At 39.5% G+C, this 16,252-nt stretch overlaps 3 protein-coding genes across 5 annotated transcripts; 1 reads left to right on the top strand and 2 right to left on the bottom strand.

Annotated features, from left to right (window-relative positions):
- Positions 1-386: 386 nt before the first annotated feature.
- Positions 387-2,894, bottom strand: LOC143902994 (uncharacterized). Its single transcript, XM_077416302.1, has one exon. It carries the CDS (start codon positions 2,466-2,468, stop codon positions 636-638), a length of 1,833 nt encoding a protein of 610 aa, XP_077272428.1. The 5' UTR covers positions 2,469-2,894; the 3' UTR covers positions 387-635.
- Positions 2,895-5,242: 2,348 nt separating this feature from the next.
- On the top strand, positions 5,243-7,053 carry Crok (crooked). The gene is made up of 3 exons (XM_077416184.1): positions 5,243-5,443; positions 5,767-5,928; positions 6,059-7,053. Exons 1-3 carry the CDS (start codon positions 5,377-5,379, stop codon positions 6,283-6,285), a joined length of 456 nt encoding a protein of 151 aa, XP_077272310.1. The 5' UTR covers positions 5,243-5,376; the 3' UTR covers positions 6,286-7,053.
- Positions 7,054-7,087: 34 nt separating this feature from the next.
- LOC143902924 (uncharacterized) lies at positions 7,088-13,609 on the bottom strand. Of its 3 annotated transcripts, none has more exons than XM_077416181.1 (5): positions 13,066-13,608; positions 11,357-11,680; positions 9,823-10,380; positions 9,040-9,376; positions 7,088-8,967 (listed from the first exon to the last, which is right to left on the bottom strand). In XM_077416181.1, exons 2-5 carry the CDS (start codon positions 11,561-11,563, stop codon positions 8,843-8,845), a joined length of 1,227 nt encoding a protein of 408 aa, XP_077272307.1. In that variant the 5' UTR covers positions 11,564-11,680; positions 13,066-13,608; the 3' UTR covers positions 7,088-8,842. The 3 variants fall into 3 exon arrangements, with proteins under 3 accessions (XP_077272307.1, XP_077272306.1, XP_077272308.1); XM_077416180.1 differs by having other exon boundaries at positions 11,357-11,670; positions 13,066-13,607; XM_077416182.1 differs by lacking the exon at positions 11,357-11,680 and having other exon boundaries at positions 13,066-13,609.
- Positions 13,610-16,252: the final 2,643 nt, after the last annotated feature.

Here is a 16,252-nt window from a genome sequence, read left to right as displayed (position 1 = left end):
AAAGTATCCCTGTGGTCCGAGCCACGCCCCGCTCTCGCAAAGAAGATTACACGAAATTGGCTGTTTTTGAGGAAAAAATGAGCAAGAAGCATGCCCGCTCTTCAGGCCGGTGATTTCGTTCCCGAAACGAGGACCGCTTTTCGACCTAAGCGAGACTGACTAACGTAAACGATATACGCTCGCGCTCTCGCATGAGCAGGTTCGGAGGCGTTCCGCTCGTTTGAGGAAACTGTTACATTGATCAAAATTGCTCGCGTCCATCTCGCGCCGTATATGACGATTACGCGTCGACGTCGCGACGTGCTCGCAATAACGAAGATTAACTGCGTTCCGCAGTCCCGCGCGGAACGCGATTAAGGTACGCGTCTCATTATCGCCACTGGTATCGCGGCGATCATCAGTTTCGCGACAACGTTTCTGCCCTATTCGATAATGTCGCCTCGAGGGAACCAATTCTCGAATTACGTATGCGTGATCAAATTGATTGGCGCCCGCGGTCTCCAATCATGAAAGTAGAAACCAATTTTTGACGACAATATATATAGCCTCGCGTTTATCGTTGCTTATTTTTTTTCTCGAATTATTCTTCAAGTTTATCCGTTCGGATAATATATATTATTGAAATAAACATAGATTCACAAATTAGTGTAAAAATATTTCCAAATCAGTTCGCCGATGAAAACGAAAGCAGACATCGAATATCCCGTTATAAGTACGTAGATCGTCGGATGGAATACGCTAACGTACTTAAAGTCCACATGATCTCGATTCACTTGGAATGTTGTCTCCTTCGTCTCGTTCCTCAGGTACTCGCGATACCATTTATCGCGAATGCCTGCCGACGCGAGCATCAGACGTAAGTCGCTGACACGCTTGACGTAAGGCGATCCTTCCGAAAAAACATTACCGACCGCTGGCGACAGATAGCAGAGCTTCGTCATTTTCATCACGGTCTCGCCGTTCCGCATGTTGTTGACCGCGATCAGCTTGACCCGATCCTCATACAAAAAGCAGGATACGTTCTGGTGCATCACCAGATCCTTGAGACAGATATCTGCAGAGGGAATCCTTACGACGGTTTTGCCCGATTTGCGTACGTGATATTCGAAGTCGTTGCTGTGCAGCTTGATGATGTCCAGTATATTTTCATGCACCATCAACACCAAATCAGAATTCGTCAGATTCTGCAGGTGATCGAACTGAACGTAGCGATCGCCCTCGAAACCGATGCTCGTCAACTCGGCGAAAAGCATTGAGGAATAGGAAGCGGAAACAGCAAGAATACAGAGAAAAATGATTCGTTCGTGTAACTTCGTGGGTGACGATGGAAAAGATGCAGCCAGTATGATACCAACGATTCTGAAAAAATGCCATCTGCCCGGATTGAACTTCATAAATCTCGAGCACAACCAGAAAATTCCTACGATCGAGAAATTCATAACGACCAATCGGATCGCAGTGCCGGTCAAGAAATTCTGTTTTACGAGCAACTTTGGCACTACGAAGCACCAATTCTCGATAAAGAGAGGATCGGTGTATTGTACGGCGTATGGTACTTTTAAATTGTTTCCCCATATCGGCATCGAAATTAGAAGAGCGTCATATTTTCCGGAAGCTATGTCAGGCATGATGCCATATTGAAAGCCGTTAGGCATTTTCTGGAAATATACGGCCTCTGTTATTATCTTAGGCACACCGGTGAAGTTCATTTTATCCGCCAAAACCTCACACAGGAACTTGTCCACACCTTTCAGCTCCTGTCCCTTGGATGTTGATACAATGTCGCTATAAGGCGGCCGACGAGTAATGGCGTACACCAGCGGGTAACCCTGCATATTCGGAAATTCATCTGTAAACCACGTGATATCTGTAGAATATGGTTGTTCGGTATGAGTGTCGGTGAACGGGTTGTATCGATGGACAATCGTAGAGTACTTATCGGAGTACTGAGATTTGAAGTATTCCACGACGATCGCGTCGAGAATCTTCTTCGACCACATCGCTCGAAGGAGCGCCGCGAGATCGTGACACGGTCGACGGAGTATCATCAGCACGAGCACCTTGGGCCGGACACGGTCGTGAATGAAGCGTTCCGTGTCTTCAGCCACGAGTTCGCTCTCGACGATATCCGGTCCTCGCCCCGAGACGTAGATGTACGCTACCAGATCGCGTGACATTGCCCAAGAAGAAACCCGAAACTCTGGCTCCATCCGATCCGCGTTTACGTAGAGCGTCGGTACGCGTTGAGCGGTCGCCGCGGCTATTTTACCAAGAATATCGTTCGCCCGCCCGTCTAATAGCGAATCTCGAAGTATGAGAAGAACATCGTTAGCTCGTGACGTTCGCAATACTTTGCTCAAGATATCCGTGAAAAAGTCTTCGCCCGGACGATCGTTCGGCGGGACGAGACCGCTTTGAATTTCGACGAGACGAGAAAGGATGATGGTCCAGAGCAAACGTCGCCACATGATTCTTGTTTCACCGATGACGAAAGGAAATGACTATGGTTATCGGAAGTAGTTGAAATGACGACTGCGAAGAAAAACTCGACATTGAATATCGGCAACTTGCAATTGCGCAACTATAGTTACGTAGGCCATACATTAACGAAGGAAATATGAGTTCCGTTAAAACATTTACGGGGAATTGCTTTTCGTGGAAAAACATTATAACCGCCCGTCGCACGTAATAGTTAAAGATCATTAGTCTTTACCACTAACATATATTGATTTTTGTATATCGAGGATAAAAAATGGATCTTTGGCTTGAGTGTCAAATAAAAGCTTCAAAGTGCATGCAACTTTTTGTATAATTGAACCGTTATATTTTAATTTGCTCGATTATCTTTGGTCACTTTCTTGGAAATTTAGAAAAAATTTTCCAAGAAAGTGAATATTTAAACACATTATTGCACTGTCAGTTCTATCCTACTACGCATAACTTTTTATCATTAAAACAAATAAAGCAGAGCTGTGAAAGAAAACTTATTAAAATATTATGAAAATTAAAAGTTTTTATATTATAAATAAATCGATAAATAAACCGTTTAAAGATTATGTCTTAAGATCTGTTGCTTTTTAATCCTTTGAAAATTAAGACTGATTATTTCTAGAATTCTTGGACTACAGTTTAAAATAATTATTATTTATTAAAAGTATAATAGTATTAAATTTTTGATGTGTTCTGCAAATTTAAAATCCGATACAAATATATTATTGACATATATTAATGGTACTATTGGTACACATATATATAGGTATTGCAACATATAAAGAGCTACTTTAGAATTAATTCCCACGAGTTCGCGCGAGACTAAAGGAGATGGGATGGCCGTGTGCGTATCCGGACGCCATAGTCCAGTGCCCTTTTAAGTTAAAGGGAAGAAGAGTCGACGGTGAATGCCGCAGAAACCGAAGGGACACTGATATAAATCAACGTCCGGCCGGCACGACGACTTGCGCGAGAACGGAACGGAGTAAGCTGAGGGGAAGAGAGACGCGCGCGCGGGTGGCGAGACACCGAACTCCGAAGTCGAAGTCGCTTCGTGTGTCCCCCTTTTGCTACTTATGCTAATGCCGGCAAATCAATTTATTTATATTTATTTATAGCATTCAAATGTTTTTTCCCCCGAAACGGGGCTGAGGCTGAGCGCTCGCGCTCGCGCGCGCGCGCGGACATCGCCGGTTGTCGGCGCGGACCACCCGCGAAAGCGAGCCGATCCCGCTCGCTGCGGGCTACGAGATCCGTGGGGTCTGGGGTCCCAAGATCGTCCCCCTTCTCTCAGACTGATACAGATAGCTGGAGGATGCCTGAACGTGAGTCTGGGCAGTTCGCTCGACGCGTCACCGGTCGATTCGAAATTTCACGATGCAGATTTCTGAACACGAACGCGACTAGGAAGAAAAGACAAGATATTTTCACGAATGGGCTTTGAATCTTGAACGGCGCGGCAAACATTTGTCGTAACAGTCGTGTCCGATTTTCTCAGAGGCATATGATTTTTTACAAGTTGACTGCGTATAGGGACATTGAACTGCGTGCTCCATGTGCTGGTACGCGCGAGAGATCGCGTTTGATAAAAACTCGTGGACGTTTAGAGACAGTTGACTGGCAACTCGTTTATTTTCTAATACTGGTTGCGCGCCTATATGCATATAGTGCAACATAATATATCTGTATATATTTATATATTTGTTCCACATATCACAATATGTTTGAGATATTTTAATATCATAACTTAATTTAAATTTGTATAATTTAACATGTGCATAATAAGAAAAAGCTAAGTTTTGACATAAATTAATTAATATGAGATAAAATATTTTTTTTACACGTTGACGAAATATGCAATTCTAAAATTGCCTTTTTTTAGGATAACAGATTTTTATTCTTTTTTACATTCATCTTGAGGATAAATCACTTTATTTTCCGTTTTGCACTCTCTTTACGTTGAGTTTGCCGCTATAAAATAATTTCACTCTTATGGTGAATATGCATGCCACTGTATACCGTGACACTATATAACAAGGAACATCACATCTGTCGGGCGCGGTTGACTCGAGTCACGCGTGACGTAACGCCGAAGAACCCGAGTACACCCGAAGTCTTCAGTAACGTACATATGAAAAGACATGATATATCGAGAGAGTTTTTCGATCTTTGCTTACAGCATAAAAATTATTTTGATTTTTTAAAACTTCAGTACGTCCCAATATTTTTTAGGTCGCACGCTTATCTTTCGATATTTAATTATTTCGAAACGATTTCGAAGTATATATATATATATATATATCAGTATATAATAAATATAGATTTACTTATTAGTAAGACACCCTTTATAAACAGCTGGATGAGAGGTCAGAGTACACCACGTTAATTGTAATTAATTGTGATAATTAAACAATTATGAACACGACGTATGAAACACATATATATATATATATATATATTATATATATATATATATAATGATTGCGCAATATGACTCCGGAAATTTTATTTATCATTGAAGAAAGCTCTTCAATTTGTTCTTTGCAATATTAAAAATATTATGGAGTTTGCACAGCTATTTGTGGCTCTTTATGTCAATAATCTTGTAATAATTGCCCTCGGTATTTGATTATATTAGACAATTAAACTATTCATTATAAATGTTGCCTGATGCTTTTTCAGCGAGTAGCTTGCTCCGGTTCGTTTTTTTCTGAGTCACCCGGTATAACTACTGGAGGGCTAGCGCAGCGCGCGGTCAGTTGTGTCAATTATAGGCGTGGACATATAGAATATATAAAGAGTATTTGGAGGCATTGAATCTCTCGCTATCGTGAGGAGTTTTCGCAAAGCAAAGAGGGCTAAGACGTTCCTCACACTTTTCCCGAAATGGCCATCGGAATCCGCTTTTCCTTTCTCGTGGCAGCGTTGCTCTTTATTTGCTGCATCCAAGAAGGTATATAAAGTCAGAGATATCTAAAAAATATTTAAGTATTAATTAATATTCTTATATTAACCTTCAAGTAACCTTCTCCGGGATCGAGATTACGAATACTTGGCGCGCATTTGCGTATCGTCGGTGTTCTTACGAAAGATTTGCGCGTAACTGCGATAAGAAATTTATTTCACAAACATATTCCTAACCTCTTCATAAAATAAACTTTATATAAAAACAAGCATGCATTAGAGAGTATTTAAATAGACGGTTTAGAATGTTGGGGGGTATATACTTGCAGTTGGAAATAGCAAAGCGTTTCGAACTTTGCCATATTCTTTTAGGTCTTTCTATCAAATGTTGGGTATGCAGGTCAGACTCGGATCCGAAATGCGCGGATCCGTTTGACAATTCCACAGTGCCCATTACAGACTGTAAGCAGGAACCCGACTTGGAGCACCTGCCAGGCGTAAAACCAACGATGTGTCGTAAAATTCGTCAAAAAGGTTATACTTATTTATATTAGAATTATGCAGTTGCACACATACCCAGCTAGTATACAAAAATATAAATCTGTTGTTCGTCGATTTTATCATTGCACCCCTGTATTTCGTATGAATTATTTTCGTTTTACAGTTAACGGGGAATGGAGATATTTTCGTAGCTGCGCTTACATGGGCGAGCCAGGGATCGCGGGTGACGAGCGATTTTGCTTAATGCGAACTGGAACGTACAATATATTTATGGAATACTGTACGTGCAATAGCAAAGACGGTTGTAACTCGGCGCCCTATCAATACGGCAATTTGTACCTCTTGTTAATCGGCCTGATAACAACCGTTCGATACGTATTCGGCGTTTAAAGAAGTCTAGCCAAAGATTCTTAACAGATCTGATTCACTGGATAGTTTAGATTTCCGTAACTATCTTTGCAGTTCAAGATTCACTTGTACTTACTCAATACTCCTCTCTCATTTTTACACATCGAACGTCAGAGAAGACGCAAACTCCAGCAATCAAATATACATATAGATATCGTAGTTTTTACTATGCAATTTTATATGCAATTTTTATAATTTTTTACGCAATCAAATGCCTTTTTATATCTTTAAATATCAACGATGGCAATTTTTAATATTTATAAGAAGGAATAACTTCCAGGAAGTGTCAATAATTTACCTTGACTTAAGCTACATTTTATCAATAAATTACATATTTTCTAGAAATATATTTTTACTGCTATAAAAAAAATTGTATATTTGTACTATTTTTTCCATTGTAATATTACTATAGTACAAATTATGAATCTTACTAATATCGAATTATTCGATTATTACAACCCCAGATATTAAGGATAAGACTGCTAAAACCGTCCAGATTAATCATCGCAATCAATTTAGTTTTAGCGCGGCATTTTGCCATTTTCTTATGATTTTTGTATATATTTTCTTAATAATTAGCCTTTTACTGCCATACAATATAAACAAGGCATGATCTGTAACATTGTATCACCGACGTACTTTATTCGTATAAAGCACAATATCATTCAATATATTGTGCTCAAAATTTACTATATAAAGTTGTTAGACGATTGTATATGAAGTTCATATAATAAAATGATTTTTAATAACTGGGATATTATTTTGATAAATATGAAATCTGAGAAACTTTATCGAGCTTTTTATTTGTCGCAGGAGAATAATAAAATTTATAGGTAATATGAGATATATTTATAAATAAAGTTAGTTTCAGTGTCTTAGATACAATACAGAAGTAAATAAAAATATTATTTTTAACGAAATGTATGCGTACTTTTTGGTGTGTCAGCAGTTACAAACATACAAATATACCTTAAAATACCGTCAAAATATGTATTATTAAAACAATCATATGAAAGTTATAGAAAACATATTGATTGGTATTACATAATTTTATAAATACTTTGGAATTTTCTTAACTATTTCTTTTTGTGGTATTCCCTCTCTTATTTGAACTGTAAAAGCACTGAAAATATTAATACTAATTAATTCATACTTAATGTCGCTTTGAAAGAGTACACACAGAAAAATATCATTCTACATCAGCCAAAGAAAGCAATTACTTATTTTATTTTATTTGTTTTAAGTAATAGTTTTCTTCAACAAAGAATATTTTCTTAATAATAGTTTTAAGATAGACTTGGCACAAATCTTAGAAAAGCTTATCGTTTTGTGTTCAAAACAAGAATTTATTCTCTTCTTTCAAGAATATTATGTATTTAAATATATGCTTCTCTCCCCCGTAAACTGTAATGAGTAAATAAACCAAATTCTTGTATTAATTAAATATTTTTGTTTGAAGTGTACTAAGACACGTTAAGATCCAGAACATGCTTTGAGTAAATATGATGCTTGTGATGACTTTATGGTAGATTTGCGGATATATAAACTTATCAAATACTTAGAACAAGTAATATTTACTTGCAGGTAGTATGTGCTTTTCTGTGTGTACGGTGCAATCATATAACAATATAATTTGCAATTTTTGAGGTCTTAATATTGACATAAAATACTTTATGTTAATTTGTATAAATAATGATTGATAAAAAAATATTTCGATGTATCACAATTGGAAATAGCTTTTTGTTAATATCAATTCCAAATATTGATCGCTGTTACTCTATTTCTAGCTAGCGCGGTAATAAAAATGAGCATTAAAAGTATATATATATAAAACTAGTCAAATTTATCATTATTAAAAGATATATCATCTTTAACGACACGCTTTCGTAAGCGATTACATATATGAGCGTTTAATTTATATAAAAATTATTATGTCTGTGTCGAAACAAAATATCAATTAATACTAAAATAACATGGCGATTTATTCTCGTGATCTTATGAAATATGATATGTTGTACTTGTTACGATTATCCATTTTACCTATACGCTTAGACAATACCTATATGCTTAGACAACAGTTATTCTTATTTTACGGACGGTTACATTGATCGGATTTCAGACAGAAACATTGAGTTTTCTCCTTTGCGGAATCAAGGACGGGTTAAAATTGGCAAAGGTTTTGTACATACAGAATATGTGCAGTCGAATATTGTAACTAGATTCATGCATTTAAAAATAGTTTCCTCTTGTGAAGTCACGTAATTTCTCATATAAAATCAGTAGCGGGGTCATAGACGTCAGCATGTTCAGCTCAAGAAATATTCACATAGACGTTTGCATTCGTATACGTTTCTATGGTATTCTTTGGAATAGCCTTATCGATCGGTGTCTCTTAAATATTTATAGCATAGCGTATAGCGCTCTCGTTTTCACGCTGTTGTGACTCTATAAGATATCTAAGAGGAAAGTCGTTCAATGGCTGCGGTTTTCGTAATGTTGAATAAGTTACCGACTTCTCACGCGCCTTATTATTATTTTTTTATTCAAACGCCTGCCACTTCGTTATCTGTTGTCCCGGTTTCGCTAGAGCTTGCTTCCAGTGTTCGCCATAAGTTCCACCGACATCAGGCCCGATCACAAAGTGGCCTACGGGAGTCTTCTTGCCTAAATAATAATAAGAGCGATACGATATATATCGGTTTTATATTTTATAAAGGTAAAACTTTTAAAGCTTACCCATTTTATTCTTCGAGACGAACTTCACAACGAAGCTTACGTCGTTGAGCGCTCCTTTGTACGGATTGTCGGCGACGACTCTCGCCGCCTCCGGCGAGAATTTCATGGACACCGTCGGTACAAATCGATCGCTCTTCCAGAAATGTGTTACTCGACCGTTGTCAACAACCGACATCTTCAGATACATCTGTCCTTTTAGACCCTCGTGCTCATGCATCGTCTGAAGCGAGCATCTCAGACGGTTCAGAGACAATATTAGCTGCCCGCCACTGTCTTCATCTTTCTCGCCCTTCGATAGACATAAGGACAATTCAACTTGTCCCTTCTTATTCTCTTTCTGAAAGAATATTTTATATATTTTGATAAAAAAAATTAGATAAAGAGTATAGCGATGTATATCACAGAGGAAAATTTCAATATTTATAACAAATAAACGCGCACCTATATTATATACATTTTTTATTAATATACATATATGTATATAAAGTGACACCACAGCTATTTCCAAAAGAATTGTAAAAGTGAAAAAAGTAGATGTAATTTTAAAAATCAGGATTTTATCGTGGAAAATGAGATTGATCTTTGAGAAAATTTCTACGTTAAAAGTATGATTGCGCAGTTACACATTAATTGCGAGTGCGTACGACATCGTTGTATTAGCTGAAGAGTAAATTTGCTTGTACATTGCAAATAGTGTATTCAGCTCTTCCTCACTCAGAAATGGCGTAACTGTGGTTTTTGCGACCGCGCAGTGCCAGTCGTTACGAAACTGCGAAAACTTACTCTTTCCTCGGCACCTGAGATACCACTGGCGATCGGTCGTAGTGGTTTCCACAAGTCCCCTGTGGACACATCGCTGGCGTGCTTCGACTTTGGCGGTTTGCAAACGAAATTCTTCGGGTCAAGTGGAATTGTCGTTGCGCCAACGGTTCGTCTCTTGTCGTAGGCTCTTCTCTCCACGACCGTGGGTTCCGCGAGTTTGTCAGAATTCTTGCCGAAGAACTGGCTGAGGAGTTTGCAGTTCTTGGTAGAATCCTGATTATTGGCAGAAGTGCTCTGACCTTCCTTCTTTTTGCCGCCCTTCTTTGGCAATTCTTTAGTGGGCAACGTTTTATCCGAATCCTTCTTGTCAGTCGCTATCAGAGGCTTGTCCTCGAGAACCGCGTAGAGAGTCGCGACGATAAATCTAGATCCGTTAATTTCTTCCTCCACGACCTTCGATTTGCCAAACTTTTGCTTGGTTTCTTTGCGCAGGAGGAAAACAAATTCCTCGTTCCACTGTGGCCAGGATTCATTCCTCGACGTGGTCTCGAACTTTTCCTTTCCAGGAATCAGCTTCACCTGAAAAATTACGATCGTCAGTTTCTTCGATATCTGATAGCAAACTCCGATTCATGATTTATCGCGCCAGTTTTAAAATGGAAATATATAAGAATAAAACGAGAATAAGAGAGAGAGAGAGAGAGAGACACAAGCAGTAAAAGAAATTAATAGATTCTGACTTGTACTTATTTTGTGGCGAGAATCCATTTTCTAAAAAGAATTCTTTGAATTATAAAATGTTCATTTCTAATTCATCGATATATTCCAACGGTATAAGAAGAAAATTCATATTTTCTGTACGATTGAATTTACGTCCAGTCGTAAATAATGCAATCAAGTTAGAAATATTTTTATGCCACCACTACACTGCAGCAGACATTTCGTTAACGATCCGTGTATACCGCGTGCTCCCGAAATATATTGAAGCGTTAAATTGATTTCTGCCACATAATATGCAGGTGTTTAGCGGGACATAAGTTGTCCTACTCGCGCGACAACGTCGAAGAAAGTCGTAAAGAACATTCTCTCGCCAGTCAATAGGATACTACAGTTAATGCCGGACTTCTATAATGCGCGTCATTCATATGGAATTACGTAATCGCAGATAACACCCAAGAGTGCTGCGAGCGTCTCCGCCTCACGCGTAATTCAGGCTCGAGTACGACGAAGCGTATAGCGGAGCGCGATCTTGCAGTTTGCATAGATGAAGTGTTGGCATCGTCTGGCATCTCCGACGCACATTTATCGAACGACATTGATTACTTCATCTCAGATCTTATTAGTGCATACAAAATTAACTATATGTGTACGAAAAAAAGATTTTTTTTTAAATTAAATTATCGTATTAAATCCATTGATTTAAATTGTGGATATGTTCGTGGCGCTAAATGTGCGTGGAGAATACGAGCCGTTGACGAGATGACATACGCGCTTTCTGTTTGCTCAAATGCGATCGATCTACATTCTCGAGCCATTTTCTCGCGTTTAACTCTACCTTCACGACGTAGCTATTGACTCTGGTGAAACCGAAGTTCTGTGGCAAGTGCCTGGCACCGAGCACGGTGACGTTCAGTGTCTTGTCGTTCGGCGAGTGCACGATCTTGATGCCGATTTCCGGTTCCAGATTCACCGTGCGATCCAACGGCGTCGACACCGTCTTCAGGCCGTTGTCGATGAAATTCCTGATCTTCGCCAGCGCCATGTTCGCGCAATTGTCCTTTCGAATTCTCAATTACGGCTTATCGGCAAACGAGCGATCGTTTAGATAACGGTCGATCACCACGGGCTCGGTAGCGTTGTCCGCGAACGCTGCAAAATTCTATCGTGAGCGTTTTATTATAAGCTAGCTGCACAGGCGCACGCTAAAGGTGCGCTATTAATACACGAATGTATATAATACGCCGTCATGCTCGCGGTTGTCCAGGAGATACGATTTTCGGAACGGCGCGTGATTGTTTGCCGTGGATAACGACAAGAATTTCCGCAGATAACGAGATCTTCTATGTTCATCGTTATCATCTTGAAGCTATATAGTAATGACGGCTATTAAAACATTGTGATATTATCCTATTTCATAATTGCTTCAATGTTTTATTAGCTGCGCTTGTCATTTTTTACTTATAGGAATAATTCCTTAAAATTACTTTATTTATAAAAAAAATAGGGAGAAGTGCCTCAATTATTTTTATGATCGATTTTATATCGCGCGATGTAACGTTGTTACTGTTATTTTACAACAGAGTAAATCATTTTACAGACTTACAAATGTTTGCAAAACAGTTATTACCAGAAACAAGTATTAGAACAATGCTCCGGGGCGATTCTTTTGACTTTCGATCGTAAAGCGTGATCGTAAATTTTTCGCTCGTAAAGCAGCGTGCTTTCTCTTCTCAGCGGAAAACACAATATGCTTCCATCATCACCAACAAGTGATTATCAGCTGTTCTGAATCGACAATGGCCGGCCCGGCCGCCCTTTCGCTCCCAATAAAGCCGCGCGCGTGCAAGAACAGGACATTCGAGAGCATCGAAGAAACGAGCTGTAACGCGATCGAACTTTCCCCGAGAAAAAAGAAGCTTCGCCTCTCCTCGCGACCACGCCGTCGCCGTCGATCGATCCGGAGCAATCGCCGCTATGCCACGACCGCTCCGGAGTGCCGCGAGGAAAATCGCGTTTGCCGAGACCCGGCGGCGGCACCGACCTCGATTATCGCATCATTAACTAAGGAGAATTGACGAGACAAATGCGATAGGGACGCTCGGCGTCTCCCATCTTCTTAATAGAGACTTCAACGCTCGGTGTGTCATCCGGAGTAGGAAGGAAAAAAAACAAAAGCGATAATTTCTAATCTTATTCCTCCTCCGTGTTGTCTCGCCCATAGATTGAATGAAATTTCGCTCCAACTATGTCGAATGCTTTGTACAGCATATTCCTCGCGTTTCTCGCGAAGCAACGGTAACGGTATAGCGGAAACGAATATCTTTTTGTTTTATTTATTCTCCTTAATTGCTTAGCCGCAATGCGTTTTCTCGTTATTATCGGAAACATCTGAAAACGATCCGTTATGTTATCTCCCCTCTAATTTGACGCGAGCGTGCGCGGTTTCGAATTACTGAGACACGAATTACAATGCACCGACTCGGGTGACGCGTCAGGTAGCTTGTTCCACACGCGCGACCCGCGAAAAGCAAAACTTGCACGTACCATAATCGCGATCCCGGCGATTCGGAGCAAATTGCTGCTGCTGGCTGCTGCTGCGACGGCCGGCTCTCAGCGTGTCGGTCGAGATCCTCGGAGCGAGCAGGAAGAGGATCGTTGTCGACCGGCGAGCGGCAACAACGGTCTAACGTCGAGCCACGTCTGGCGGATTCGTGATTGGCGAGGGTGCCCCGCGGCTATACGATCTTTCTGTCGATGGCCAACGGCGTCAGACGCGCGATACCATGGTCACACTGGATGCGATCGAACGTGTACAAACACGCACCACCACCTTCGTCGCCGCCGATCGCCGGGAGGAATTTTGCCGAGAGGCTTTCACCGCACACGCCGTCGTGGTCCGCAATCGCGTTCGCAGCGCATTGCGACGCACCGGGATCAACTTGGACCTTGGACGGTCATCAACAGCCGTCAACGAGATGCGTGGGACCCCATGAATGGCTGGCTTCGTGAGCGGATTGCGCGCGTGTGCGATCGTTATTGCAGTCGTGACAGCAGAGTCGTCTCGACTCCGTTTGCGCGCGACGCGCCGCCGTGGTATGCAGCTTGCTTTCGCGTGGGTTCCCTTTATAAGAGACCAACGTGGCCGGTTTACAGTGGCGGATCGTAACAAAGGCATCTTCCGATGGGCACCAGTCGGACAGGATTTTATAAAAGAACAGACGACGCGCGTGAGAAATTCGCCAAAAAGGACATGTACCGTCTCGCGTGTGTCATACATGCATGACAACACACGAATTTTTTAAAAGATTTTTTTCGCTTATTTTATCGTACGAAGTATATGTAATTAGTAGTATTATTCTGCTTAATATATTTGATATGCAATTAAATTCTGTCGCGATCACGTCAGATGGTTAATTTTAAAGTTAAAATTAATTTAAAAATTTTTAATTTAAAATTAACCTAAAAATTTTTATGCTTTGAAACTCCAATATTTGTAACTACGGTCGTACGGTACTGTCATAAAAGTGGCCGTTACCGTTGAAGTAGGGAGATTTACTTGTATACCCGCCATTATTGTACATCGTACACCGTCTCTAGATTGTAAAGTGGTGGTTGTGCATGGAGTGACGCCTGTTGCGCTCACAAGGTCGCACGCTCACATTGTGCGTTGCCGTGTATGTGCAGGTATGCGAGTGTGCAGGTGAGTGAACATATATGCACGAGCTTCTGCGTGAGTAAACACAACCACAATGAATGAGGGTCTGAGGGTATACGGAAACAGGACCGTAAATAGTCATAAATTCTCCTTGTCCAAGATAGCGCCAGGAAAGTATATATATAACGATCCAAAGTAGGTATATAACAAAGAATCTTTGCGATAAAAGATTTCAGTATTAGAGTTGATGTAATATTCCAATAACATGACGTATCTTTTCGTAAAAAAAAAAAATAGAAAATTTTTGGAGGAGCGCAGAAATCTATGTAGATAATATATATATCGGGACGGCATGCCGCAGCGATAAGCAAGCATAATATAGATCGAGATTACCACGAATTAGTGATGAAAAATTGATACACTGGAGCGGTAGGTTATGCGACTCGTATACATGAACAAGAATGATAACGATGGATCGGTGAATCGCGGCGAATAACACGTAATATAAATTTATACATCTTGATGCGTAGAAGAAACTAATTGTAATGTCACACGTCGATCTCGTGTTAGGCAGCTCGAAAGAATGCGGTAGAGAACATCGTTGCATAGAAAATGAATTGCGGCCACTGCATTAGAATATGATGCGTTCAATATGTTGCTGTCAGAAGCACTTGTTATCATTAAACAAATTATTTAAATGTACAATTTTTTTTGTGATTAGTTGATTACTTTTAGATGTCTATCTGACTTTTAATTTATCGCAGTTTCGATCTTCGGACCTCTTAATTTAGCGTGAGAGATAATACTGTGAAAATATAAATTATAACAATGCTTTCTTACCATTTTGCCCATTTTTATTTATGCTCCTTTCTTATTTATACTCTCCATACGCGCGCTTATTATAGACATAGACAATAGACTTTAGAGGGAAAAAACACATTCGCGTTCGCGGTTGCATTATTTCAAACGCAACAGTATTTAAATACGCGTTCCGGACGATGCTCTACGCGTATCTAATTGCGTTGATCGCACGTGATGATATGCAAGGATGGCTCTCTCAGGTATTATGGCCTTCAAAGTTAAGTAATGTTTGTCATCTTGATTATATCGAATAAACTTACATCTATTGGAAGCGAATCCAATTTGCTATTAATATTGTTTATCGTTTCTTCAAGTGTAAATGATTTTATACATGATTGCATGATTTATGATCTAAAAAGATAAACAATTTTATCAAGCATTAATTAAAAAATAAGTAGAAATAAAATAGAAATGAAAAGTAATAGTTACCTAGTGTGGCTAGGTAAATTTTTAATAATTTTAGTTACTCGTAAGGTGATGAAACTGATATTTTCTGCGGAAGTTAAACAGCGCGGTTTCGAGAGAGTCGAAAGCAGCTACGTGCACCCTACTCTAGATGGCAATAACGACCATGATCGACCCCTTTTTCTACCAAACAACCCCCACGATTGACAAACAGCTGTTCAGCACCGCCATGGCGCACGCGACGTCGCGACGTCAAAAACACTTCGAACAATTTCGATTTGTCCATGCCGAAAAAGTCTTTCCGCGTCGCGACACGATTTATCTGGTGATAAACTTTCGATCGTAGACCGGTATTTCGCGATAGTGCTTCGGGCTGTGCTAATTGTATATTCGCGAGTGATATTTAAGTGACGTTTCAGAAATATTAAGCGTGAATTTTGATCTTTAACAGGTAAGAATTTATGTTTTATTTACTTTTTAACGCCTTTATGTTTTGGATAATAGTCTAGAAGTGGGCGTTGCATAATTTTTAACAAGATAACGCAACGGAAAGAGTGACACATAATCGGCAGATCAGAAAGGGATATCATATACAAAGATATAATAATGTAATAAAGAAAATTAAGTGAATTTCTCTTTAATTAACTATTTTTAATAAAAAATTCTTGAGTAATTTTTATTGTTGGTGCGATATATTTTTTTTATTACATTTATTGCATAAATTATTTGAATAAATAAGACACGTTAAATTATTTAAAAAAAAAAGAAAATAATCTATTTTATATATATAAAACATATTCAAAATTTCTT

Source organism: Temnothorax americanus, unplaced genomic scaffold (assembly GCF_048541705.1).
Source record: "Temnothorax americanus isolate GAGA-0224 unplaced genomic scaffold, ASM4854170v1 Scaffold42, whole genome shotgun sequence".
NCBI lineage: Eukaryota > Metazoa > Arthropoda > Insecta > Hymenoptera > Formicidae > Temnothorax > Temnothorax americanus.
Note: the sequence above shows the minus strand (reverse complement) of the source record. Positions and strands in the feature narration are given on the sequence as shown.

Excerpts from the sequence above, each read along its gene's own strand:
- LOC143902994 (XM_077416302.1), bottom strand. The coding sequence starts at position 2,468 with ATGTGGCGACGTTTGCTCTGGACCATCATCCTTTCTCGTCTCGTCGAA.
- Crok (XM_077416184.1), top strand. The coding sequence starts at position 5,377 with ATGGCCATCGGAATCCGCTTTTCCTTTCTCGTGGCAGCGTTGCTCTTT. Across the intron at positions 5,444-5,766 it reads TATTTGCTGCATCCAAGAAG|GTCTTTCTATCAAATGTTGG; the intron begins GTATATAAAGTC and ends ATATTCTTTTAG. Across the intron at positions 5,929-6,058 it reads TCGTAAAATTCGTCAAAAAG|TTAACGGGGAATGGAGATAT; the intron begins GTTATACTTATT and ends TTCGTTTTACAG.
- LOC143902924 (XM_077416181.1), bottom strand. The coding sequence starts at position 11,563 with ATGGCGCTGGCGAAGATCAGGAATTTCATCGACAACGGCCTGAAGACG. Across the intron at positions 9,377-9,822 it reads TCTCAGGTGCCGAGGAAAGA|AAAGAGAATAAGAAGGGACA; the intron begins GTAAGTTTTCGC and ends ATATTCTTTCAG. Across the intron at positions 8,968-9,039 it reads CGTCTCGAAGAATAAAATGG|GCAAGAAGACTCCCGTAGGC; the intron begins GTAAGCTTTAAA and ends ATTATTATTTAG.